Genomic DNA, 27,672 nt, shown 5'->3' with positions numbered 1-27,672 from the left:
TTTATATATACAGTATACAGGCAGTCCCTGGTTAATGGTGGAGGTTCCATTCCTGGCCAAGTGCCGATAACCAAAAATTGCAGATAATTACGGTAATACATGGCGTTTACGACGTCCTAAGTGCCAATAAACTGCTTATCGGTACTGTCAACCGCTTATAAGAGCAGATAAACCGCTTACCGACACTGATAAACTGCTTGCTGACGCCAAGAATCGCATACTGTCGCTAAAAATCTGGTTAACGATGTCGTTAGCCAAGTGCCGTAAAACCGAAATGCTGTTAACCGACGGCGCCGATAAGCGAGGACTGCCTGTACTCTATATAAATTTTGTAAAGTCTCTGTCTACTAAAATATTTTAGCACCAACAATGACTTCAATAAAGATATTAAAATTTATTATTTTTGTAAAAATATACAGTACATCTCATAGAAATACAAACAGTACATACTGTATACCAGGATATGTACCACACTAAAATTATCTTACATACTTCTGCATTGTTCCTAGCACAGCCATTCAAAGTAAATATTTTGTATTGCTTGAAGTGTTTCAACTTGAAATGAGAGGACTGAGTTGCAATTTTGTTAAATTAAAATGTCTACAGATGCATGCAACAGCATGAACAGAATTTGTGAAAATCCTTAAAATAACTGAGTGATATGTGGTTGAAGAGGTCCTTCAATAACCAGCATATTACTGAACATGATACTATATAGTTTTTAAAAATGTCAGAATCCAAGATTAACAGACAGGGAAGGGGAAACCAACTAAATATGGAGAATTCCTCTTACTTCATTTTGCTATCACAGTGATGTGCCTCTTAGTATCTCTAAAAGATAATGAAAGAAATGATTCTTGAACACAATACAGTACAGCATGAAAAATTCTACTTTAAATATTTAATTAATTTTAATAGTGTTTCCTATAATTTTCATATAATATACTACCAAAAATTCTTGCTTTCAGTTGTACCTGTGAGTATTATATGAACAACTGATTTCCTGAAAAGAAGTATTATATGAACAACTGATTTCTGAAAAGAAGTAAGTATACTATAATTAAAAACTGCAATTTTTTTTCCCACAAAGTAAATCTTATGCCAAAACTAAATTTTTAAGGACCATCACCACCTTACATTAAATTCAATAAAAAAAACTAGGAATCTACTTACTACTTGAATACATGACCTTTACAATACCATACAACTGGTTATAACACTTCCAACAGCGAGCATGTTTCCACTGTTCTTAACAAAATCTATCATGCATTTCATAATTTACAAAGTACAGACTTTCTGTATTAACTTAGTATCCTTTGACTGATAATGATGTTCACAATTTGTATTTAAGAGCAAGAACCTTACTCTAACAAAAGTTGAAATTCCTTGTATCCAAGAATATTTTCCAAAAAGAAATACGTACTGTATTCTGAACCATAACATTTTTTCTTTATTCTTAAAGATGAATTTCATCATACATGAAAATCTCAAGACACATACTAGTAACTTGTGACCAATTTAGTTATGAATATCAGGGTACAATAAAAATTTAACATTCAATCACCCTTACCATGAATAAACCTTATATATTATAATAAATTCCTCATAACTTAAGTGCAATCAAAGCAGATTCCAGTATTAAAATTTAAATTTTTAATCTAGACTGTAATGGTTTAGCAATAAGAATTTTCTGCAAATGCTACCTACCATTGCCCTTCTTATTTAACTTTGGCAGGATTACAACACATATATCATAATAAAATATATAATTCTATAAACATGTACACTGCAAATTCCACCAACTAAATCATCATATGCTGCTACCTTAACATGCTGGAAGTACTACAGTATGTATACTACACAGAATTATGAATTTATCAAAATGAAGAAATACAATGGCACAAAACCTGGGCAGTGAAGAGACAAAAGCATATACTGTATTCCTAGTAAAACTACAGCCTTGATGTCATACCACCAGCAACAACAAATGACTCTCCAGTGACATACGATGCATCATCACTGACTAAAAAGGAGATGATACCAGCCATCTCGTGAGGTTGTGCTACTCTGAAAAGAGTTAAATGCATACAGTCAGTATTGCTTACATTGCAATTTCTTTGTATACAGTATTTGTTCTTTACTTTATACTGACTCAGCTTAACAATAATTGCAATGTTAATGTATTTGTTTTTAATAGCAATAAACAAACTTCTTCTCAAGCAAAAACACAAGATGGATGAAGAATGCATTAAATAAAGGTACTGTACAATGGAGCCTGAACCAGATGGAGAGGTGAAGTGGTGTCCCTTGCATAGCAAGCAATCTATGTAGACTTAATACATATGGAGTAACAACACAGGTATCTTATTGTGGGATGGTAAAACAGAATAATTGGGAAAGCAAAAAATACTGTTTTATGTGTATATACTGTAGATGGGAAAAAGGATATGCAGTGCAAAGAAAGAATAGGCAAGTAATGGAAAATGTACAGCAAAATGACTGAAGACAATAAAATGCTTGATGACAATAGGAGGCAGATTCTTCAGGAGGTGAATGCAGAGATAGACAAATTGTTCAAGAGAGAATAGCACTCTAGAATCCTATTTATTATTCAAGTAGCTGCTGTAAACTTTCTACTCTAATAGCCTAGTTAAACCACAGAAAACTGAGCTCCAGATTAGGGAAAATATCCTCCTGAGATAGTCACTATTGTCAAAATAAAAGAGGTAGAGCCACATGAATTGATACAATGGGAGTGTTTACCTAGCCTGTAATAGGAAACTGAACATTCTAGAAAATGAAGATAACACCAGTGAATGGTTCTGGGTTTGCTAAAATGTCATGGTTTTTTTACAGTTAAACCTCATTCCTTAAGGACTACAACACTTACTGGCTCCCTCCAGATCTATTGTCAATAAGGTTAACAGTTACTTAACTTGAATTTGCTGGCACATAACAAATGCTATGAGAACTGCATCGCACAGACAATGTCTACCTTATTACCAAGTCTAATAATCCAGCTGCCCTAAAAACAAGTAAAAAATGTACCCAAGTTTCTTCGGTGTAACTGAGTGTTCTGTACAGGCATTGGTTCCTATTACTTCAACAATGGACAAAAAGATCAGTTCCACTATTGTCTGCTGTTCTATCCCAGACAGGAGGAGGGAAAGTTGTTTATGCATCCTCCTTTCTGAGCTGAGACCTTCACATATAGATTTTTAAAAAATATCTGTAGTGATAATTACTCACCCAATATCATCTATCCGGCACTAACAGTCCCTATGGAAGATACGGTTAGATTATATCCATACTGAGAGCCCAGTTGAGATTTCTACAGAAACACTTCTTATTTTTCTTATATGCCTTTTTGAAGACAAATGCCTTGTGGTTACAACAGTCATGGCATAAAAGGCTGCATTAACAGAACCCCAACTTTATGGATTCAGGATTGACTCCAGTATAGAAGTTGTCACTTCCCTTCTGCAGTCTTTTGCTTTACAAAGGCCCACTCCTGAAAGGCTTCCAATTACTTGGTCCCTGGACATGTTAAAAGTTAAGTGTACCTTAGTTTAACCAGACCACTGAGCTGATTAAAAGCTCTCCTAGGGCTGGCCCGAAGGATTAGACTTATTTTACGTGGCTAAGAACCAATTGGTTACTTAGCAACGGGACCTACAGCTTATTGTGGAATCCGAACCACATTACAGTGAGAAATGAATTTCTATTGCCAGAAATAAATTCCTCTAATTCTTCATTAGCCGGCCGGAGACTCAAACTCGGGCCTGGTGAGTGCCAGTCCACAGCTCTACCGACTCGCCCAACGAAGAGCTTCCCTGGACAACGTGCTTAGACTTCTATCAACCCCTCAATTCAGCGGACCCAATACAACTACAATGCACATGCTACAAATGCACGTGCATTAGCACCAGGAGCTAGTATTAGTGAACTGGGCTCTCTTAGATGGGGATGATGCATCGTGCAAATAGCTGACCATCAATTATTGTTGTCTCCTGGCCCATCATTCCCGGCCAAGAATATGGATCCTTTAAAAAGGAAATCCATTCTTATAAGAAAACTCAATTTAGCAGACAAGGCATGCCCGGTTCAGGCACTTAAAGTTTACCTAGAAGTCACGGCAAACATCCCAGGTCCTCTTTTCCTACATCCTAGCACAAACAAACCACTCTCCCTACAAGGGCTGAGAATGATTGTAGTGTTTCTCATTAAAAAGGCAAATCCACACTGCTTTCCTAGGTCACATGATGTTAGAAAAGTAAGTACTGTACGTCGCTGGCCTTCTTCAGAAATATCTCTTTCGAAGAAGTCTCCGAATGTACAGGGTGGTCATCAGTTAAATTATTGCCACGTGCTCGAACAAATTTGACTACACTGTGTATCAGTAGGCGGCATGGTTAGTCTAACCCCTAGGTGCTATGGCAGAAAACCAGGGGTCTTATTGATGGTGAGTATGCTAAAGAACTACTGTACATCCTAAAACGTAAGTTCGTGTAGTTTCTTGTTCCTTGGTACCAAAACCTGAAGAGGATTTGTCTGGAATAAAGAATGGGACTTGAAGTCTGTGGTTTGACCTCAGACCAGAAATGTTATTTCCTTTGGAATTGAACTGAATGTAGAATTTAGGCCAAAGGCCAAGCACTGGGGCTAAAGAGGTCATTCAGCGCTGAAACGGAAATTGACAGTAGAAGTTTGAAAGGTGTAACAGGAGGAAAACCTCACAGTTGCACTATGAATCAATTGTTAGGAGAGGGTGGAAAGAAAGATGGGAGAAAGAGAATATGAAAGGAGGTACATTAAAAGGAAAGAAAGGGGTTGCAGCTAGGGGCCGAAGGCACTCTGGAAAGAACCTTAAGTAATGTCTACAGTGCCCTGCACGAGGTGCACTGACAGCACTGCCCCCCTACGGGAGTATTTCCTTTGGGGTGTTGAGATTAAAAAGTGAGAGCTTAAGCCTTTTTTCGTTACCTGTCAATTTCTTTGTAAAGCTCCTTGAGGACGAAACATGCGACTACATTACCAAAAAACAGGTTTTGATGTAGGAAAAACCTACTTTTGGTAGTCGCTGTTGAGTCCTAAAACCCTTCCACTTCCTGACGAAGAGGCATGGGATTTTAACGGCCCAGTTGTAAACAGGAGGGCAGATGCACATGCGCAATAGTCACTTCTCTTTCTTGCAGGTTCTTTTGACATTGGAAAAACTGGGTTCAGCTTTGCTGAAGATAAGGGAAAGTGCCCTCTTATCTTTGAGACCATTATATACTCCATCACGTGTTATAATGTTAATCATTATGACACGATACCTGGCCAAAAAGACCAACTAGAAGAGGATTCTTTGATATTAGTTTGGTCACCATGGGGCTCTGGTAGACCATGAAAGGTAACTCCTTGAGGACTCAACAGCGACTACCAAAAACAGGTTTTTCCTATGTCAACGCCTGTTTTTTTTTTTATTTATTTATTTATTTTTTTTTATAAAATCTGACAGGATGTGAAAGTCATGCTCTGGTCTTGGGGGAAAAAGAGAGAAAAATTAGGGATAGGAAAAAACTATGGTATACCTGACTCCAAAATCAAGTGGCCCCTTAGAAAATGCTTTAGGAATTGGGAAAAGGAAAAAAATGGAAAAAATCCAATTTTTAGATATCTTGATCCCTAAAGAATGAAGAAGGTGCACTTGTGCAATATAAGGAAAGACTATGTACTAAAATAAATGAGGATGGATAAGGTGATCAAGAGGATGAAGGCATGTAATAAAGACAAGTGCTTTATGTCATTACTGAAAAAGTGGAAATAAACAAAATAAAAAGTTGAGAGAGAGAGAGAGAGAGAGAGAGAGAGAGAGAGAGAGAGAGAGAGAGACAGAGACTGATACTTGGTTTCACATTACATAGTGGGGAGGGGGTTACTGCACAGAGGTCCTCTTGCTCTATTGTACAGTGTTATTATCACAGAGAACTGGTCCATCACATCCGTCATTTTACTTTCTTTTCATTCCTACTGTGACCTACAACAACTTACTAACAACCTGGTACATAACTCACACCTTAAGGACACAGAACATACAGGTTTTTCCAAAATATGGCTAGGAACTTGGAACTTGCTAGCAAAGCAAGACTGATGCCACAGAACCATGAAAACCAAGGGAGAAAGGGAAATGGAAAAGTAATTTTTGTTCATAATAACCTACCAACTACCTGTAGTTTATAAAACTCTGAAACAATTTCTTAAAGGGAACAATAGGGAACTCAAAATACCAAAGGATCAAAATAAAATTAGATCTATTCAATTCAATAACATTCATAAATGCACTATTTATTTCTTGAAATTTTCACATTGCACATTAGTAATAAAACTCACCTTCCCAGTGGAATTTGCTCTAGTATTTTCTCATGGACAGCATCATTTTCAGTTAACTGTCAAGAAAACAAAGGAATACACAAATTACTCGAGTGATCTAATGGTACAGTATTCTTGAATATTAGAAAAAAAGGAACTTTTCAATTTCAAGTATAATGAATAACCCCATCTACAGTTGAAACAGAGACGTTTGTGAAATACAATATTCCTTGACTTCCAAATATGAAGTTTAACTCCCTCCGAATACAGTATAGGTTTAATTAGCGGAATATGGATGACAAATATGAAATTACTATCTTGCATAATTCAAAAGGTATGGCTAAAATAAAAAATCAGACCTTAGCAAACAAAAAAAAAGGACTACTGAACAGATGACCCAAGGCAGTATACTGATTATATAATACAGGCAGTCCCCGGTTAACGGCGGGCTTGGTTAACAGTGATCCGGTTTTATGGCACTTGACTAGCGACGAAAATCGGCAATTTTCGGCGCCAAAAATCGCTGATTTCCGCTTATCGGCACTGATAATTGGGTATTGGCACCAATACATACCTAACAGAGGCGCCAATAACCGAAAATCGGTGCTTTTCGGCGCCGATAAGCCCCGAAAATCGCTGATTTTCGGTTATCATCACACCCTCAGAAACGGAATCCCGCCGATAACCGGGGACTGCCTGTAATCAGGAACAATTACAGATGTTTTATTATTCATTACTCACAAGATGAAGCCTATTCATATGGAACAAACCCACAAGGACCACTGATTTGAAATTCAAGTTTCCAAAGAATATGGGGCTCATTAGAAAGTAAGAGAGGGTAAAAGGAAATACAGAAGGAAGAGATCTCACTTATTAAAATGAGAAAATAAATTAATAAATTAATACGTAGATAAAAATATATTAAAATGAAGGAAACAATAGCATTAGGGTAGTAATGCATTGCATCTTCGCTTGAACTTTTGAAGTTCCAGTTACATGACATCCTCAGGGAGACTGTTCCACAGTCCAATGCTGTGAGGAATAAAGGACCTCTGGAACTGAGAAGTTCGACAGCAAGACACATTTACTGCATATTGGTGCTGCTGTTCAGTGAATCTGGTTGCTTTCAGGAGGAAAATGGGATCAGGGGTCAATTGTGAATGTGAAAGATCTCTATTAAACCACAACTTATGAAAAGTGGCAAACAAGAGACTATCCATCAATGGTCCAAGTCATAACTGCTAATATTGTATTAGAAAACAGAAACCTACCACCACGAACCATCTAAAGAGAGATAATTGTGCTACATTTGTTGAAACTTTCATCAGATGTTTCTCAGATGTGAGGGGCAAGTTACACCTAGAAAGTTAAAGATTCAGACTCATTCAACAAAGTCCCGTCCACCTGAAGGGGAGGATAGGGTGGAAAATCTGTGCGAGATCTGCTAATTAATAGCATTTTAGTTTTACTGGAGTTCAGCCTCATACCCCACCTACTACACCATTCACCGATCCAAGTCCATGTCCCAACTGAGGCTGAGGGCAGCTTCATTTCTCATACGTGGAGACTTTACTACACTCACAAGTGCTGCATCATCAGCATACTGAACAATCTTGTTTTCCAGGTCTATAATAGAGTGAAAATGTAATTTTCTATAAAATTAGTTTTTCAAACATACCATTTCTTTTATAGTCATACCTCGAAATTACGCGAGGTTAGGTTCCGGAGCCCCTCGTGCAAGGTGAATTTTCGCGTAAGTTTGGCATGGTCTTTAAAAATGCTAATAAATGTTTATTTCTAGAGTTTAAGTACTAAATATGACCCTAATCATGCTCCCAAAGTATTAAGCTAACTTTTAAATGAACTAAAGTTAGTGTAATTTTATTTGAAATTTAGCTTATTACCCTTAAAAAAGGAATACAGTAAATGGTTGACATAAAAATTGAGTACTGCACAGTGTCATAATATCGCATTTACAGTAGGTGCGTACGTATACTAATGTTACCCCTAATTCATGGGATGCCGTTTTCTTTGTCACTTAGAGTAATAGCCATTTTCTTTGCGTCACTAGCCAAAATGTCGAATGTCGTGTCAGTCAACAAAAGTACAATTCCATAAAATATCGAAAACATGTACATAATGTTCGTAGAAGGTAGTACAGTACAGGTAAAATTCAATCAATTTAAAATTATATACTGTATAGGTAATGACGTACAGAGAAATAATAAGTTGTAAAAGTATGTTTGAGTGCTAACTACGAATGAGAGAGAGAGAGAGAGAGAGAGAGAGAGAGAGAGAGAGAGAGAGAGAGAGAGAGAGAGAGAGAGAGAGAGAGAGATACTGTCATGAAGTAACTGTACTGCTTTTGTATTATCGTATTTATGCGCAAATATATAAATACAAGTTTTCCATTCTGATTTTACACCTTAAAACATGAAAACTTAAAAATTAAACACACTTTCTACAGGGGTATCATCTTTGAAAAATGCAGTAACTAGGTATTACATCTTGTAAAAGTACACCAACTGAACGTGCTGTAATTACATGCACATATAGATTGCACCAGCACTTTTCTCCGAGGTGAACAGAGTAATTTTCAAAGAATGACACTTATACAACTCTTAGTTACATCTCTGATATTACATTAACGAATTCATTTCATCAAATGAGCGCGACTGAACAACCTCATCTCAGGGTCATGTAAAGTCCATGTGACAAAGACTTTGTAAATGGACATAATACTTGTATGATATTTATGTACAGAAATATAAATATAAATTTTCCATATCGATTTTACAGTTAAAAGCATGAAAACTTATAAATGTACTTCAAACATTAAACAATCATTTTCTGCAGGGGTATCATCTTTGAAAAGTGCAGTAACTTTGCAAATGGGTAACACACCTTGTAAAAGTACACTAAGTGAATGTGCTGAAATTACCTTTGCATCATATTTATGCATGTACAAAAATAAAAATAATACATTTTTGATACAGATTTTACACATGAAAGCATGAAATGCATTTTTCATAGAGATTTTACACATGAAAACATGAAATGCATTTTTCATAGAGATTTTGCACATTAAAACATGAAATGCATTTTTCATACAGATTTTACACATAAAAGCATGAAATGCATTTTTCATACAGATTTTACACATAAAAGAATGAAATACATTTTTCATACAGATTTTACACATAAAAGCATGAAGACTTGTAAATTACTTCAAAAATTAAACAACCACTTCTGCAGGGTTTCTCGAGAATTTCGTGTGTCTGTGAAAAAATCGCGTATGCCCATTAGTTAGGTTCCAGTGAAAAGTTCAAGTGTGTGTGAATTCGCGCAACTCGAATCATGTAAGATCAAAGTATTACTGTATATTCTACTTGTACATCTGCATGAATTCCAGACAATCAACAACCATAAAAAAATAGAACCATTCTCCTTGGTAGATGAAGCAAGTAAAACTGATTCCCTCAGGTTCTCTGGTGGGCAACTGCATAGATTCCTGTATAATCTTGACAAGGTATGAAAAAACCTGGGGTTGGGAGGTGGGCACTTGGTGCAAAAATTATGGGTCTGTATAGGAAAAACTAATTTGTTTTTCAAAAATATTTTTTCATGAAAACCCATTACAACTTACTACCCATGTAGCAACTTAGGCTTGAGTGCTGAAAGAAGGAAAGAACAGAACCTAAGGGTACTTAGAAAAACCTTGGGGAAAAGGAATAACTTACTATATGAACCTACAAAAGCTATAAGGACTATTAAGGAGCCACGAGATGGATGACAAGAGCCATGACAGTAAAATGTCTGTAATTTCCATTATCATGAAACATGAGAAGTAACTGCACGCTTACACATGAATGAGAGGAACTGCAAGTGACATAGTGCAGTGAAACACATTGTGCCAATGAAACATGGATTATGACGATGATTTCCCAGCGTCTTCATCTCAAAAAGTTAAATATATGTTATTGCCTACAACAGGCCCAAAGAGAAAATATCTAAAAACTTGGGGTAAAATCCCATAGATAAAATTAATATAAGTTGACTAGCATCTCTGGTAACTAGCACTCAGCAAAGCATTAATGCTTAAATTTCTTAAAAAAAAAAATGTGAATACTGTCCTTACTTTATGACCCCTTACTTCAATTTAGCCCTTAATGTACAGGCATGATCACATGAGGATCTATAACAGGTTTTGTGTGATGGACAGGGCTAACTCATATGAGTATTAATAGCACACGGGAAAGATGTTCACATCACTTGAATGGTCCATAAATGACTTATGGCAACTGTAGTAGCTCAGCACAGGACAGAGGGGGATCAGTGTGCCTTGAGACTTGATACTCTATCCCATGACGTCTTTTTATTTATTTGCCCATAAATATACCCAGGGATTGCTATTGGTTTTAGTTTCTTACCTTTTATGATAGTATGTCAGCTATAATTATAATTTTACAAAGAAAAGTGCAAAGAAATATTAGAAAAAACATGTATACCTCACAAAAAGTACTGCATCTCCCCATCTAAGTAAATCTTGTAAATATTTTACACTAAATATACTGTACTCAGAATTTGTTACTGATTTTAGTTCTCATCTGTTATGATACTGTGTAAACTGTAATTATAATTTTACAAAATAAAATAAAATAAATTATTAGAAAAACATGTATAACTGTAAAATTAGCATATTTTTACGAGTGTCTTGGAAAACAGGCCCCATACATTATCAACTTCCTTTTCTTACACCATGTGCATTTGCATATCTTCCTCTTTCCACGTAAGTGTGTTTTTTTTTCTCAAATTGGCCAACCTTGAAGTTTGCCCAGTCTAGGGGTGTGCTTAATGTAAACACAGCAAAATACCAATAAAATGCTATCTCTCTCTCTCAGTATACATATCCTTTCATGAAAAAAACAGCAAAATATCAGTAAAATGTTATTTCACTTACTGAATTCATTTACACTGTATTATAATGATGTACTGTCATCATAATGTGTAAAAAAAAAGATCATTACAACATTTGTAACTGTTTTTACTGTAGGTACATTGCCATATTTTTTTCTTTGATTTGCAAGTTTAGTTGACTCTATGATTATCACATATTATAACAGTGCACATGAGAATATTCTATCACTGTTGATGTTTCATCTCTAATCATGTAATAATATTTAGAATCCGAATTTCATATGTAAGCAACACAAGGTTATACTGTACTCTCCTCCCCAGCCTGTCAAGTCAATGTCTCATCCCCAGCTGCTGTGTTGAGACTTCATTTGTAAACACTAGTTTCTGTCTCTCTCTCTCTCTCTCTTAATGAAATATGAATTACTGTATCATACAATTTTATGTACAAAATCAAAAACAATAATTCCATTATTGCATTTGTTTCTTTTAGCAACTAAAAAATTATTTTCCTAATTCTTTCAGTAGCAAGCTCAATCAGCTGATTCTCAGAACGTAAACATTACAAATGCTGGGATGATAGACTTTCAATGTACATATTACGATCATAACAGATCAATATAATACTATACAGTACAAATGGATTCTGTAAGTGAAATAACATTTTATCGACATTTTGCTATGTTTACATTAATAATGTATTAATATTTGAAAATTAGTATATCATTGCAACATGGACATACACAAGAGGATATTTTATCACTGTCAATTGCATTCATAATTTGGTATTTTTTCAATGCATATTTAAATATTTAAGTAGTGTAAAGTATTCAACTCTACTTGTGAATTACCAGTGTTTTGAGCTATCTGAAAAAAGAAAATGGGACAGCTTCAATACTGTAAGAGAAAATGGCTGTGTTTGAATGTAGGGGGGACTAGATTTTAGTTTGCACATGTAGCTGTAAGCCACATATTCATAAGGGTAATGTTGTAAGATGACTCTGAAATTATATTAAAGGGTTTTAGGATGATGGTTTAAGGTACAATTGGTGTTTGATCTATTAAAATAGGCAGTTATAAGCATTTTTAGAGGCGGCCTTTGGTGTTTGAACTATTAAAGCATGCAGTTATAAGCATTTTTAGAGGGGTGTTCCAACTTATCGTGGATTTCTGCTTAACGAGGGTGGTTGTGGGCCCTAACCCCAGTGATTACCGGGGACCCACTGTATCCTTAAATACTGAACAAGTACAGTAATAAGTCTGCAGTACTTGTATTGGAACTCAATCAACAAAATGGGATACTAAATGAAAACAAAATACATCAATTTATCATCATTCACCAAACTTTAATGGCTGTGAAACTGTAAACTAATTTGGTGATTAATCAGGCTACAGAAATAAGAAGTGAAATGACTAGCACAGGTTTATAGTTCTGATCATGATGTCATCAGCAATATGAATTCTACCTTTGCCAACTACAGAAAGGGCACTGTATTTGTAAAACTTGCATTATAATCCTGGCTAACATTTAAAAGCTGTTTGACCATACCATTTAGACACATTTCTAGATTTTCACTGGGCTGGCTCAAAGAATTTTTTTTGTAAACGAGAGTGAAAATAACAGCAAGACAAAGGATCAGAAAGAGAAGCAGATGGAATACCATAATAAAAACCAATAAAAACATGTTTAAAAATACAATCTACTTACTGCACTAGAAAATTTGGTTTGTACAATTCCTGGGGCTAAACAGTTGACACGAATATTATCTGAAGCTACCTGTTGTGCTACAGCTTTGGTGAGACCAAGAAGGGCTGTTTTACTTACACTATAGGCACCCAGTAGCTGTGAAATAAAGGACCAAGTGAATGAAAGATTATCTTAGGTCAAAATAAGGCATTACAGATCATCTTATGTCAAAATAAGGAATTATAGATCAAACTGAATGTATCAAGGATAAGAAGAAGTGTGTATTATGTATACATACACAAACACTTTTTTACTTTATAGTAGTTTTACTACTGTTAATGAACTAATAATAAAATTAACAGAATAATAAAAAACCAATGTGAAAACAGAGAAGGTAAGACTAGTATCCTGTTAACAGGATGTATTCATTTACATAATTGTCTCAAAACCAAAATATATATAAGGTATCAGTGAATGTAAGCATGTATGAAAACAGTAAAATCACATATAATACATAATTTTTTTCAAACAAAATTACCTTTTTCACAAAAACCCTGAATAGTGCCAATTTAATTTTAGGAAATATGACCCATACTTTGCGTGAGCGTTGGAACTACCCATACGACTAGCTGTATACTACTGCATATACATATTTTCATTGGCACTCTCTTTAATAATTTCAAAAAGACTTTTTGCCTTAACCCCAAATGGATGGCAGGGCTCTTTTGATCCCCAATAACTGCATATGAATCTCTGGCTCAGCTCATATGAACACTTATTTTGTGCCATAATATTTGAACACATTTTGCACGAAAATGTTTCTATCACTTGAAGAGGCCATAAATGACTAAATGGCAACACTCAAACTTCAGATCAAGATACTGTACAGGGAGATTAGTGTGATTTCAGATTTCATGGGGAAATGTACTAGATCTCCCCGTCCCAGTACATCTTGTATATATTTGCCCATAAATACACTCATGGTTTGCTGTTTGTTTTAGTTCTTTTATGACAGTATGTCAGCTGTAATTGCAATTTTTCTGAGTAAAGTACAAAAAATATTAGAAAGAGCATTTATAATTCACTAATGTTTTCTTCCTATGTCTGACAGAGAAAAACACTTGTGGACTTGAGAACATTCAAGATTTGAACACAGCCACATACTGTCTATGTTTAATGAGGTTGCTGTGACACAAATGATTGCAAAAACCAGAAACAAGATTAGCAATGGAGTAACTAAGCAGTTTCATAGTTTTTCCTTTACATAAACCAAACACAAAGTGAACACACACTTATGGAAGAAGGAAGAATGATTTACAGTAGTACTGGGCATCTTTCTTGGTCTGCAGACAGAATTTTCACCAGCTTACCTATCTTTTTTTTACACATACAGTATACTTTAGGCATGTTTCCCTTTGTCTTGCATAGTGGAATGTAGAAGTAAAAAAAGTTATTTTCGGATTCTCTGTAGACTCTGGTGAATTATTTTCTTACTTTTACCATTCAACTGTTCCAAAAGGTCTCATCCCACCTACAGTCAAAACAAAATGACTACAAACATGGATATCATTAACAACATTGCCAAACTTCTTACTGACTTATAACCTGGGTAAAGTTAATCTGACTCCCTCAATTCAGAGTTCTTTAATCTGATTATAATATACTATTCATCTCATCCACATACTGCCAAGAGACTGCTGCGGGACAAGGCTGGCATAATCTACAATCTACCTTCACTTGAGGAATCAAAACTTTTTTTTAATCTCAGATCATTTATTTGTATTAGTGAGTCTGGGCTAGATTTTGGGTAGTCAAATAATCAATTGCAGATGATTAGAAACTAAACCATTCTTATCATACCCTTTAACTATAAAGCCTACATTTATTGTAATTTTTAACTTTAAAACTTTTACTCTTTTATCAGACTTCAGTTCTTTCACTCATTTTCTGTCTTCACAGTTAAATACACAGTAGTCATTATGCTTACACTTTCTGACATGGCATAGAGATGTGGCAATGTGTCTCCACCGCTACATGTTATCCCAACTTAGGTCAAGATTTTATATTCAAATCTAGTTAAAGCGGCAACGTCTAAAATGTACTACTTGTTTGTAGCAATTTTGGTTTGACTATAACTGTCTGAACTTCTTCAAGTAGTACTACTCAATTTTTCACCCTTTATCTACGAGCAGATCCTTTGGAACAGCAGTATAAGTCTACATAGCTGAATCAGTGGTCTAATGAAACTACTTAATAATAATAATAATAATAATAATAATAATAATAATAATAATAATAATAATACAGTGATAATTTATATGGGTGAATTCATTTTGTATTTGGGTAAGCTGTAAGTTTTATTCTGTCTACAGAATTCAGGGCAAATGAAGGGCATCTTCAATAAAAAAAATGAGAGGTTAGTCACTAAAGAAACACTAAAGAAATATGAACCTCTTACCTACACCAGGTACAATTAACCAGAGGGAGGAAATATTCCATAACCAATGTTAATTTAAAATAATTTCATGTGCACTTACTGGCATAGGCTGGAATCCAGCAATAGAAGACACATAAACAATGGCACCTCCATTTCTCTTTTGCATCTCAGGTACCACCAGTTGGCTTAGTTGCAGAGCATTCTTTACATTGACTTCAAAGATCTTATCCCAAACACCTGGAGGACACTGTAATATACACCCAAAATAAGAAATAGCAAGGCTTTTTTCAAGACCTTTGTATATTTTTTATACACAGTTTTGTGAAATGTGTCAGATGTACTTTTTTCACTAAATAGTACAATTTGCTTCAACTAGAAAGTATATTTGGTGTTCCACACCTGAAAATATAAAATTCAGAGTTTCAGTTAACAAATATAAAGCTCGCTTGTTTTATGTATGCTCTAAAACAATGTGTGTGTGTGTTAGCCAAGAGTTACATTAAACAAATCATTTATAACTAACTAACTACATTACTTCACTAGATAAAAGAAATCTTGAGCCAACTGGAAACATCATTTGGTAACTTTATGTGGTGAATATATGGAGAATCAGTGGGGGCAAAAAGGGCCCATCAGTAATGTAAGGGGTTTGATTTTATGGATTATAAAAGTTACTGAAAATGTGTGTACACAATGACACAGACACCTTATATCATAATGTTAAGTTGTTACTTGGGTAGAAGAAAAGTTGCTCTTCACACTTCTTGTCTGATGGTGACAGATGAATGTATGAGTCAAGAAATCAAGCTTTAGAGCCAAGCACTAGGGTACTTTAAGCCATTTAGCATTCATGAGAGTTTACAGGGGGAGATGGAGTGATAACACAAGATAAATACATTGTGTACAAGGATCCAGATTGTGTACAAGGATCCAGATGTAAAAATGGGAGAAAACCCCAGTTAGAGATGTTAGACAGCAAGATGGTAGAAAGGAAGTGGGAATGAAGGTGATTGACTGATTAATTGTGGGTTATCTGACGTCACAACTACCAGGGTCACTGACGCCGAATACTAAATGTGATCTTTTCACTTTTATAGTATGTTATAAAAATTAAAAATAAAATTCTGCTAAACAGAACTACATATAAATTTGATTAAAAAGAAAAAAACAAAAAGAAAACTTAAAATAAATAAATAAATATATAAAATTCTGCTAAAAAGAACTATTAATAAATTTGATCCAATAAAAACAGTATAACTTAACAAAAAAAAATATATATATACTAAGACCACATCTATAAGAAGGCGGTGCAGTTAGGGGCTGAAGGGTTGCTGCATACACCCTTTAGTAAAGATTGCAGTACATTATGGTGTTAGACCATAATTTTGGAGTTTACACATTGTATTGAAACGTAAGTCATAAAATCCCAGTCATAGGTTCAAGTACCTAAGAATGATTAATTTACTGCAATATACCCAAGCTAAGAAATGGAAAACTCCTGTGTAAACAGCATATAAGCTCTTCCATGTCAACAGCTAATAAACTCTTTGGACATATGAAGTCTTCAAAGACAAAGTAATGAAAAAAGTAAATTGCTCTAAGAATTATATGCTGTAATAATATATCACTCACCATGAAACAAAACAGCAAACTACTGTAAAACATAACAACAGAACAGAAAATACAAGCTTTTTGGAAGGATATAAAACTTACATCTAGCACACCACCGACTGTTGGATTCACAGCAGCATTTGAGACTAAAATATCAATTCCGCCAAACTTCTCGACAGTCTGGAATGAAAAAATTTTTGGTAGTAAAGTCATATTTCGCCACTAGACAAACAATTAAAATTTCTGAAATAAAGGCCTTATAAATGAGTGCAACTACTTTTATGGCATGCACCCTAAAGTACTGTATTTTTAGAGAGATAAACCCCTAGATTAAGAAAAGGTAAAAAATTATTTGAGTGATCCCAATTATTGAATGAGTTTGATAATCTGTAACTTACATGCTTTTGTACTACAGTACTTACTCCCATATTTTGAAAGGGTATATAATTACATTTATATTACTGCTTATGTAGCTACAAGGCAACACAAGGAAGTGGCATCTAATTAGTTGCAACCCTGTTAATCAAGAAGATCTGACTTTACAATAATTTTTCCTGTCAATCCAAAGTTATAACAGTCAGGTATAAAACTTAAAAATATAGGTTTATATGGTATTTTAAGGATACCAAAGGAATTGCACTTTTACAAGAGTAAATTCCATCATAACCAAGAGAGGACAAGGAATATCTCACAAATCAAAAGTAAAGCAAGTTACCAACATCTTTGGTTGAGGACACTTACTATGTATTTCGGGAAGTTTGAGTCATCGTTTTTTGCCAATATTTTTCAAATTAACTGATGGATTGGTGTGTTACTTTGCAACAGTGTCTGTCACACTCTCCCCTAATTTTTGGTAATAAATTCAATTTCCAAATTCAGCTTTTTCAGGCACTTTACTATTGAATTTGATGGGGTAGCCAGCAAACTGATTAATGCTTTTGGGCATACAAGCTTGGTAACTACTGAACTTGTTCTGAGTGCAGTACCTGCTCATAGTAAATTCCTCACTACCCCCAACTTTCCTCTTGGACTTCACCATTCTTCTCCCTACTCTTCCTTGATGTCATTACACATCTTCATGGATGTGATTGTTCTTATTTTGTTTGCATAATTTTGTGATAAAAAGTTATTTCATGTTTATTCTAAATTCCCCCTTTACATATATAATACAAAATAATGGGTTAAAATCACAGAACAGTTTATGACCATTTGAGACAATGTACACAATATCATAGATGTACAGTATGCCAATAAATCAGTTTTATCTTTCCCTTATATATATGACCATGAAATATAACCATAAGCAATATCTTACCTATCCAGATTTATTCTTAATTTTTGGGCAGCTTTCTCCCAGCTATAAACTTCAAGAAGACCTATAGCAAATGCATTTCTGCATCCACAGGGACATTTCAACATGTAAGCCATAAAGCTGAGCAGTGACGAAACAACCTTCTATGTAGTTACTGGATACACAAGTGATAAACCCATCATGTAGCCTGACATTTCATTTATCAACTACTAAGATTTCAGAAACCCCTAAATTCTGTATAACCATGTAGGTCATTAGCTTATTTCATTCTACAATGCTCAGTTGAAAAATTGCAGTGCTAGTGTGGGCCTGAAAATATTCCATTACATAAGAAATATTGAGAACAGAGAGAGAGAGAGAGAGAGAGAGAGAGAGAGAGAGAGAGAGAGAGAGAGAGAGAGAGAGAGGATGGGGAATGAATGAAAACACAGACGGGGAAGCGAGGTTTAAAGAATGAGGGAGGGTTGGTGTTGGGAGGGATAAGTACCCCAAGAGTGCTTATCCGAATGAATTCGTAAATCTTGACTCGCTAGGTTTGGCTATAACCTAAAATTCAGGAGTAGAGTGCCTTTAAAGTCTGTGTTTGGACATGGAATTTTTTTTATCAAAAGTTAGAGGAGGGTGTGAGGAACTCTGTTTCAAAGTACCATATTCATCACTCGATTGGTATGAAAGATATTGGCAAAAAAAAATGATGACCCAAACTTCCTGAAATATATAGTAGATACACTAAGTGTTTTATGAATACTACAGTGTATCAACAAAAATGATACTTCATCGTTTTACATATCAGCAGTAATTATCTTTATAACTTACCAAAGATCTTGATTTATGAATTTTGGTCACAAAATACAAGTTGGCCCATCAGACGACCACAACTTTTAACACAGATTATTCTTAAGTTTCATAAATCTTAGATACTGCATTCCCATTACTTTAGGTCTCTAGATGATGTCTCATTTCTTTTGCATCTTTTCACTAGTATACAACTCACAGTCTTCCTCACTTCTTATATTGTCCAGGACTACCTTCTTGCATATGTGCTGAGTATCAATTAAGGGCTTTATGATTAAGTGTTTAGTCCTAAGTCTAACATTTTAGCATAAAAGCAAAATTTCTCAAACCAATCGGTGACAACCACCTTAATTTGCATTGTCACATTACCCCAGGCTAGTAATTTATGAAGACTTGAAGATGGAAGAAGAATCAATATAAAATCAACTGCTAAGAGACTGTATGTGCATGCACACCTATGACTCATCAATAAGAAAGAATTGCTAACTTTATTCTTTCAAGAAAAATTCGTAAAAGCCAGGATGAAGGAACTGGGAGGAAGGTACTTCTTCATGATTGAAGGGTTTGTCCAAAAGTTTTGATTTTCTACTAAAAACTTCAAATGCTTCATGACAAGCCCATCAATAATTAGCCCCAATCACTATTCTGGAGGTTGAATATGCAGGGCTTCATTCTGAAGCAGACATATGGTACCAATCTCCCAAGGTCCTTTTGGAGGATAATACCACTCAGCTTAAAGAGCTGACATATAGGCCATGCTGATACTCCTGGACCACTGAAAGGAGCCACAAGGTGAGTCACTGGCAGTGTCAGGGTCCTGACCTCTGCCTCCAAAAATGTTTAAATGGATGGAAATGAGCTAATAACCTTCAGCTGGGGTGCCAGTCCAGGTACAACCCTCAGTCCTAGCCATAGCCCTGTTGCTGTGACAGTTAGAATTAATCAATCATCCAGGTAAACTGTATAAGGATATGGAAACAAATATCCTAGATGTCTAGAGATATGAGAGAGCTGTCCAACTCCAATGTTTCCACATGAAAAATGAGGAGCTAACATAGGAACTCATGCAGCAAACTGAGGTCAGATCAGGCAAAATATTGTTACATCTTCACCTTCCACCTAGAGCTGGAGGCTTTGGTTGAGGACTAAAGTACCTCCCTCTGTCAAAAACTTTGCATTGTATCCAACAAATGATTCCCCATACCTTCTTTTGCTAAATGACAACAGCCAAGAAGAAGCACAGGAACCCTTCTGTCAAATCCATCTTGTAACTGACAGAGTGGCTTATGACACAACCACAGCAGTTCTGGCAATACCTCCTTTAAAAGCTTGTGACCAAGATGTACGGAGTAGGAGAAAAGCTTATGCTTCTTCAGTCCTTCCACCAAGATCCTTTCAGATCCTACAAAGACAGAGAACAGGAGCTAATGGTCCATAGACTGACCAAAGGAGGGGAACTGCTCTGAACCTTCCTTGGAAGTCATGAAAACTTGTGATACAATCAACATTCTCCTGATGCTTCAGTCAGAGAGAGGAATAAAAAACCAGTGTCTCTTCACCCGGAAAAAGGAAAACACATGGGAATTTCCTAAGGATAACCTAGAAAAGACTCACAATACTGGCAATACTGTCCAATCTTCAGTGGTCCAATGAAGCATTAGAAGAGAGCAGGAAGGACAGAAATGGTAACCTTAAGTCCTCCTCTGGAGAAATTCACATAAACAATCCATCCCTGCAGAAAAGAATGTATTGTATAAGGCACTTTCATCAATATATGATACCTTCTGTAGCATATAAAATCACAATTTTTAAAAGTAAATTGTATTTTTCCTAACTATACAAACGTGAGGTCCTTTGCATTAAGAATTACTTACGGCGAAGCTGGACACAGCCGTTAAACTCTTGAACAAGGTGGTTAGGCAGTAACTACTGCCAGGTAGGCAGGAATACCCGCCTGCCCGGATGTAAACATTCCAGTTTGCCTTTTGGCCATGGTTCATACTAAGGGGTGGCATGAGGCGGGCATAAAAATGTAATGTAAAGGACCTCAGGTTTCTTGAAGGAGCAGGTAAGAAAACGCAACTTGATGAGGAGCACCACAGGACCAAGGGAAAAAAGGTTCCAAGGGCCTGTGGGCAAGACTGAAGGTAGAAGACAAGAGTGTGGTCTATGAGACCACATCTTGCTTCCAGACTGACAGAAACTTCTGGAATGCGAGGGATGGACCAAGCCATTGACTTCGTGAGCTCTTGGGTGGATTGTACAGGTATTGTCGTCACCAGCTGCCGAGTACATCCTTTGATCGCTTCACGAAGCCAGGAGAAAGATGTGTCCTTAGACACTTCTTCCTTGGGTGATGGATGGATGGATGTATGATATTTAGGGCAAAAGCCCAGGCACTGGCGCCAAGAAGGCCATTCAGCACCGTAATGAAGAGAAAATAAATTATGTTAAGGTTATGAATTCATGAAGGAAATGATTAATAAATAAAATGAAGTGATGTGACCAATAAACAAAAGTATGAAGTTTAATGAATGATGTGATATATACAGTACATAATAAAAATTTAATGTCATTAAAATTCTGTGATGTAATAAGTACATTAAGAAATAAACTAAATATCGTTAAAAATTTTAACACACTTTAAAAAAGAGATGATGGCAGAAATATCTGCTTCATCTCCCAAAATATCAGAGATGGATATGACATCCAGGTTAGGAATGTTGAGCCTTTGGTGAAAGTAATGCAGCTCCCTAATAGGACAGTGTAATGACTGATCTGGATCACTGATACAAAGTCCAAGGAAGAAGGGGAACAAGAAGGATTCGAACCTGACAACAGATGCCGATGGATATGGAGTCCGCTACGACATCTGAGAAGGAGTCAAAGTATTGATCCCCTTCACCTGTTCTTCCATCTTCTACGCCAAGGCCGGAGCGAGATGAGAGATGGTCCTAAGAGGGCACATCTCTGTCCGACAACTCTCATAAGGGCACGTGCACAGCACAGGACAGGAACCCTGAATGAGTCACATGCCACCCAGGGATCAGTTCCCTGAGACAGCAAGACCGAAGAAGCTTCTCATCAGTAGCTAACTCTTGACTGAGGAGAAAAAGGCTACTTCAGATAGAAGACTAGGTCACAAGGGCCTCTTCACAACTGAAACGGAGAGAAGCAACCCTCGGCGGAGAAGATGAAGACCAGACTTGCTGAAGAGCGACTCTAACCTGAGAAGTTCCGTTGATGACACCAACCAATGAAGACAGATCCAGCCCCTGAAACAGTGCTGCAGAGGACTTCAAGAGACATCCAGCTATACCCGTTGCTGCTCGGGGAGAAAACCTATGCTTGCAAGGGAAGTTGGAAAGTCTCCCAGTCCTGAACACAGAAGGATGTACTGCCTGAAGAACCGCTTCTTGATGCCTTGGAAGCAGAGCTATCAGGTTGGGCGAAAGGCGAAGTCTTCCAGCATTTGTCTGTAACTTGGGGTGAGCAATGCTTGTTGAACCCGTAGTGAAACAGACAAATATGGTGGGAAAAACGTAGACATCGATGTTTCCCATAAAGACAGCATGCCTCACCGTAGCAGCCCATGGGTCAGGCACGAAGGAGCGAGAAAACTACCGACTTTTGTTGTGCCGGGAGGCAAACAGAAAGACGGTAGGGATCTCTCAGTTGAGCAGTCTCTTCATGAATTTTTGTGAAGAAAAGAGTGAAGAGCATACTCCGTCCCGATCACTCAAACCCGAGGCCAAGCTCACCTACCAATACATCCCCACTGGAATGTATCTGGCTAATTGAGCTATCGAATGCGTCACTGAACACTCAAGTACCTGCAAATGTCAACAGATGAAACAGGAGGAAAAAACGATTCCCTCTTGTTTGTTGACGTATACCACTACTGCGGTGTTATTGTTCAACAAAATCAAGCTGCTGGATACAGGGGCATTTTATCTGGAGTGCTTAATAAGACTGGCAGTTTATCTCTTTTACAAGTTCTGTATGTCCTTTCTATTTAAATAGCCTGGCCTTGAGAATGGCTGTTGATAAATTACAAACTCATTTAGTTTTACAATACAAAAGGCTGGGAATCTTGACAAGAAGGAAAATGTATACTGTAGTGAGTTCAGCACTGCTACAAAAGTAAAAAAAAAAAAAGAGAATGTGTAAGGAATATGCTTAATTATTTGGTATATATATGAGGGGAAATGAAAATGGAGACAAAATAAAAGTATACTCTTGAAATGTAGGGGAAAAGTTTGCCAAGGTACCCTACATGCCAAGGACAGGATACTAGAGTTTACAAAAAGCTAATAAGTCTGTGATCAAACACGAGCACAGCCTCTGTTGTTCACCTTTTAAAAATGAAATCATGCATTAAATATTAATGTCAGTGTATGAAACCACACTTAACTATCTAACAGATATCAACCATATTTATTTTTATAACATTCATGTTTACCTTTGCTATAAGGTTTGCCCGGTCTTCATCTTTTGCTACATGGCATGGGAATCCCAGAACTGAGCATCCCTTACTCTCCAAGGATCTGACAGCTCTTTCAACATTTCCTTGTTTTCTGCTGCTGATAACAACATGAGCGCCATCTACCCCAAGCCGCTCAGCTATTGCATACCCAATTCTGAAATAAACATGCTTATATAATTAGGACACGAAACCTCAAAATTATCCATTTTTACAGTTAATCAAGCCTAACTTGAGTGCAGAGCTATAAAATGTGAAATCAGTTAGGTTGGTAAAGTATCAAATAGGATATTTTCATGACAAAATTAAGTTTCACACATGCTTACCAAGTAATTACATAGCTATAGTTTTAACCTCACACAGCAGCCGTTATTTAGAAATCGCGGTAGCACTTTGATAGTTAGTGTAGATGACAAGCCCCGCCCACTTAACGGGTAGTGCTGGAATGACAGCCTTTAGTTTCATCCTGTTTGTGCTCTTAATGTCTATTAGAAGGGAAGAGGGAGGCTGATTCTGTAATTACTTGTTAAGTATATATGAAACCTAATTTTATTATGAAAATATAATTTTCATATAAGTAATTTACCAAGTAATTACATAGCTGACTCCCACATTGATAGGGGGTGGGATGAATGGACATATTCTACTCCAACACATTAAGGTGTGATAACGACTTTGAAATAGAATGGATGGCTAGCACTGAAACAATGACTGTTGTTTCCTTACCTGGTAAGAGAGCTACTGCAGGTGAATACTGCCTCTGGTAAGTGCTCATCTTACCCTGTAGTGGCGTGCCGGCTGAGCCAAGGGTTGCCTCTACATAAGTGGAAGTCTTGCAATGGAGGATAAGCCTGATTGCTGACAAGATGTACCGGGTACATCAAAAAGTGGTTCCCCTTATATCCTACAATTCAGGGGACTGCAGTGGGAAGCAAATTTTTGGATGGGGAAAATAGAAAAAAATTGAATACATGGATGTATTCTAACAAATCACTGATAATCCTATAAGCTGATTGTGATTAAGGTAAGGTTTGTTGACAGTTGACAGTTAAGGGGGGTTGAAGCTATTCACCCAGCAGCTGGGTAAGGCCTCAGTGCCCTAGGTTATGTTAGCTTAGGTTGCAACCCAACTGTTTTGATTTACAGTACCCTGAGATTAGGTTAGGTTAAATCCATCTTTGTATTTCACTTATTTAGTGTTTCACCCCACCTAAAATCCCATTTTCCCACTGAACTGAAAGATATAAGGGAGGTTCCAGTATCCCTAAAACTAGCTACTCATTTGCAAATGAAATGAACCTCAAAAATGTTCAAAGCAAACATGAAAACAAGAAAATCATATTTTTATCTCAGGAATGCAATACTGTAATGGTTTAAAGTACAATTAGCCAAAAAAAATTGTTTAAGCAAAAATAACGTCCTCTACACCTGTGAATCAGTCCTCAAGAGCATTTCTATATAGACTAAGTGATATAAAGAGTAAACTTAATCTGTTGTTTGGGCAAGGATTTCAATTAGTGCTGTTATTTAGATGGAAACTGTTAGACACTGGTTAATTCAATGCTGCAAGAAATTTTTTTTATAATCTTTACCTAATGGTATAATATCTTCAATTTAGATAATACCAGGCCATATGTTTCCACATCCTTCTGCCAATGATTTGGTATAAAAAGTTCAGCACTGAATGGAAATCAAATAAAAAGATTAATGAAAACCATATTTTTCAGCATATTCAGGAGCAGGTTAAAGATGCCCATGCAAGGTTACAACTCCAATCGTAAAAATGAGTATTCTTTTACCGAAATTAGTAACACTTAACAGCCATTAGAATTTCATACTCTAACCTAGTTACTAGTACAGACTAGGTTAGCTAATAATTTATAGTAGACAATGTCCTATCATGCATACCCATCCGTGGAAGCCGTGACAATAGCCACCTTTCCTGCCAATTTTTTGCTTTGTTGTAAAGGAGATGACGTTGCCATCATTCGCACTGAAGAAAAGGCACTTGCCATTGAATGACGTAGCAGAAACATATTCCTTAATCTATATCAAAATTCTGAAGTACTTTATCACAACTACAATCCCGAACCTATTCAAGAGATGGATCCCGATGGTGCCTGACGTATGGCGGAGTACGAAACCGGCTATCATTTATATTGAACTATAGATATTATATTTGGATATACTTTTCAATAATTTATTATAAAAATTCTTCTTTTATATGAGTCCTTAATTATTGTTAGCAACTGACAGTAGAAAAATTAAAAGTGTAAGATATCTATTTTCTGGCAACAAAACATTGAATTCGTATCTCTTCGAATGGCTTTAAGTGGATATTTATATCGTTAAATTTTAGGTAAGATGATTTTTGATGCATTTTTGACGATCTTGATGTTCTAGATGTTCAGTGACTTGAATTCATCTTACTATGTTTCCTTGTTCGAGGTATTTATATTCAGTTATTCATTTGTATAGTTATGCGTATAACGGAACAGTTAGGGGGTGCTCAGGGTCAAAGTGTATCATGATAATATTATTGAGCACGTTACCCAGGAATGATTAGAGCCTGTCTTAACCCCTCCCCGTCCCCTCGATCCACCACAAATCAAAAGATGTGCAGAGGCATACTAATTCATTACATTAGTTGTCTTGGTTTTGTGGCGTAATCTATGTACTAGTTCTGAAAAGTAAGAAATGATCAGCAACTATACTGCCACACCATGTAAATACTCTGTCAAAATGTTTTACATTTATTGGATGAAAAAATAAGTTGACCCAATACCCAAAATAGAATTTAACGAAACTCATAAAGTCAGAGCCGCGACCTGTATATAAAAGAAACTTATAACGTCAAAGAAGTGCCCTATATACAACTGTAAAGGAATGGATGCTCAAGAAATACGAAACCCTCGAGGAAAAAAAATACTATAGGCTGTATTCTCCTGTTCACTGAATCCGCGCTAAACGCACGCTTAGTTGAAAATCTTGATAACACAAATATACTACCATTTACGGTGTTGTGCGAATGGTGAAAATACATACACACTGCGGGCTGATTTACTTGCTCGTTTGACGTCAATTCAGTATTAAGACACTCTAGTTCATGCATTTTTAATGCGTGGCTTTATATCGACAAGCAGTGAAAATGGAGCCATGCAATAATCTGAACTTAAATCATCGCAAGATCTCTGCGTCGATATATAGAAAATCCAGTGATATACTAAGTTGTAGCACGGTCATTCAGCGAGATAGTAGGCTGCACTGTCTCATAAAATTTGCAGTTGTAACGCTGAAATATGGAATAATTATGTTTGTTCCAAAAATTTATGCGCTTAAATATAGAATAATTATGTTTTTTCAAAAAATTAATAATCACTCCAAACCTTTTGATGTTTTACTTTAATGTCATCAAGATGAGAAAGTAAATGTCATCAGCAGTCATTCATAACATGCATGAAAGGAGTTGACAGTCATCCCTAAATAATCAGCAACTGTTATTTAAACGAGAAAAGGTTAAACTTAACAAACATTTTCGACATTTTCGTTTATAGCGCAGGAAAATTAGACGAAGAAAAATGATTTAAATAAGTTAGTGATCTTTTAATGTTAAAATGGTTTTGGCTGAGGTTGTAGGTGATGATTATCGGGCATTTTTTAAAAATGTTATTTTGTACGAAGATGTAAAGATTAAATTGGTAATATTATCTGTAATAAATCGTATTCAGAGCGAACGTAATTTTATGGGAATATGAGATGGAGTTCTTACCCCATAAATGGACCAAAGTGAATACCACATGTAAAAGTGCAAAGCACCTGAAATTAGCTACTCTGCCAAATAAAGAAAGTGATCAAACCACAAAATATTTAAAAACTGGTGAAGTAACTGCTAACTCTATACTAATTTTTTTTCACAGATATCTGTTTAAAGGACAATCAACCCAGGTTCGGGATCTTTTATTTTTTTCAGACTGCACTCAAAATATGAATTACAATTATACTTTTGATCAAATGGATATTTCCTAATCTACTTGCACCAGAACTCAACTCGAGGTATACTGAAAAATGTAAACGAATAT

General features: G+C 36.0%; 1 protein-coding gene across 1 annotated transcript; it reads right to left on the bottom strand.

Moving 5' to 3' along the window:
• Positions 1–379: 379 nt before the first annotated feature.
• Dhrs4 (Dehydrogenase/reductase 4) lies at positions 380–25,728 on the bottom strand. Its single transcript, XM_067111165.1, has 7 exons — positions 25,502–25,728; positions 23,573–23,750; positions 17,106–17,183; positions 15,493–15,639; positions 12,977–13,111; positions 6,376–6,431; positions 380–2,067 (listed from the first exon to the last, which is right to left on the bottom strand). Exons 1-7 carry the CDS (start codon positions 25,627–25,629, stop codon positions 1,953–1,955), a joined length of 837 nt encoding a protein of 278 aa, XP_066967266.1. The 5' UTR covers positions 25,630–25,728; the 3' UTR covers positions 380–1,952.
• Between the last annotated feature and the right edge of the window lie 1,944 nt (positions 25,729–27,672).

Source organism: Macrobrachium rosenbergii, chromosome 11 (genome assembly GCF_040412425.1).
Source record: "Macrobrachium rosenbergii isolate ZJJX-2024 chromosome 11, ASM4041242v1, whole genome shotgun sequence".
Lineage (NCBI taxonomy): Eukaryota > Metazoa > Arthropoda > Malacostraca > Decapoda > Palaemonidae > Macrobrachium > Macrobrachium rosenbergii.
The sequence above is the reverse complement of the archived record's forward strand: the minus strand, read 5'-3'. Positions and strand labels throughout refer to the sequence as shown.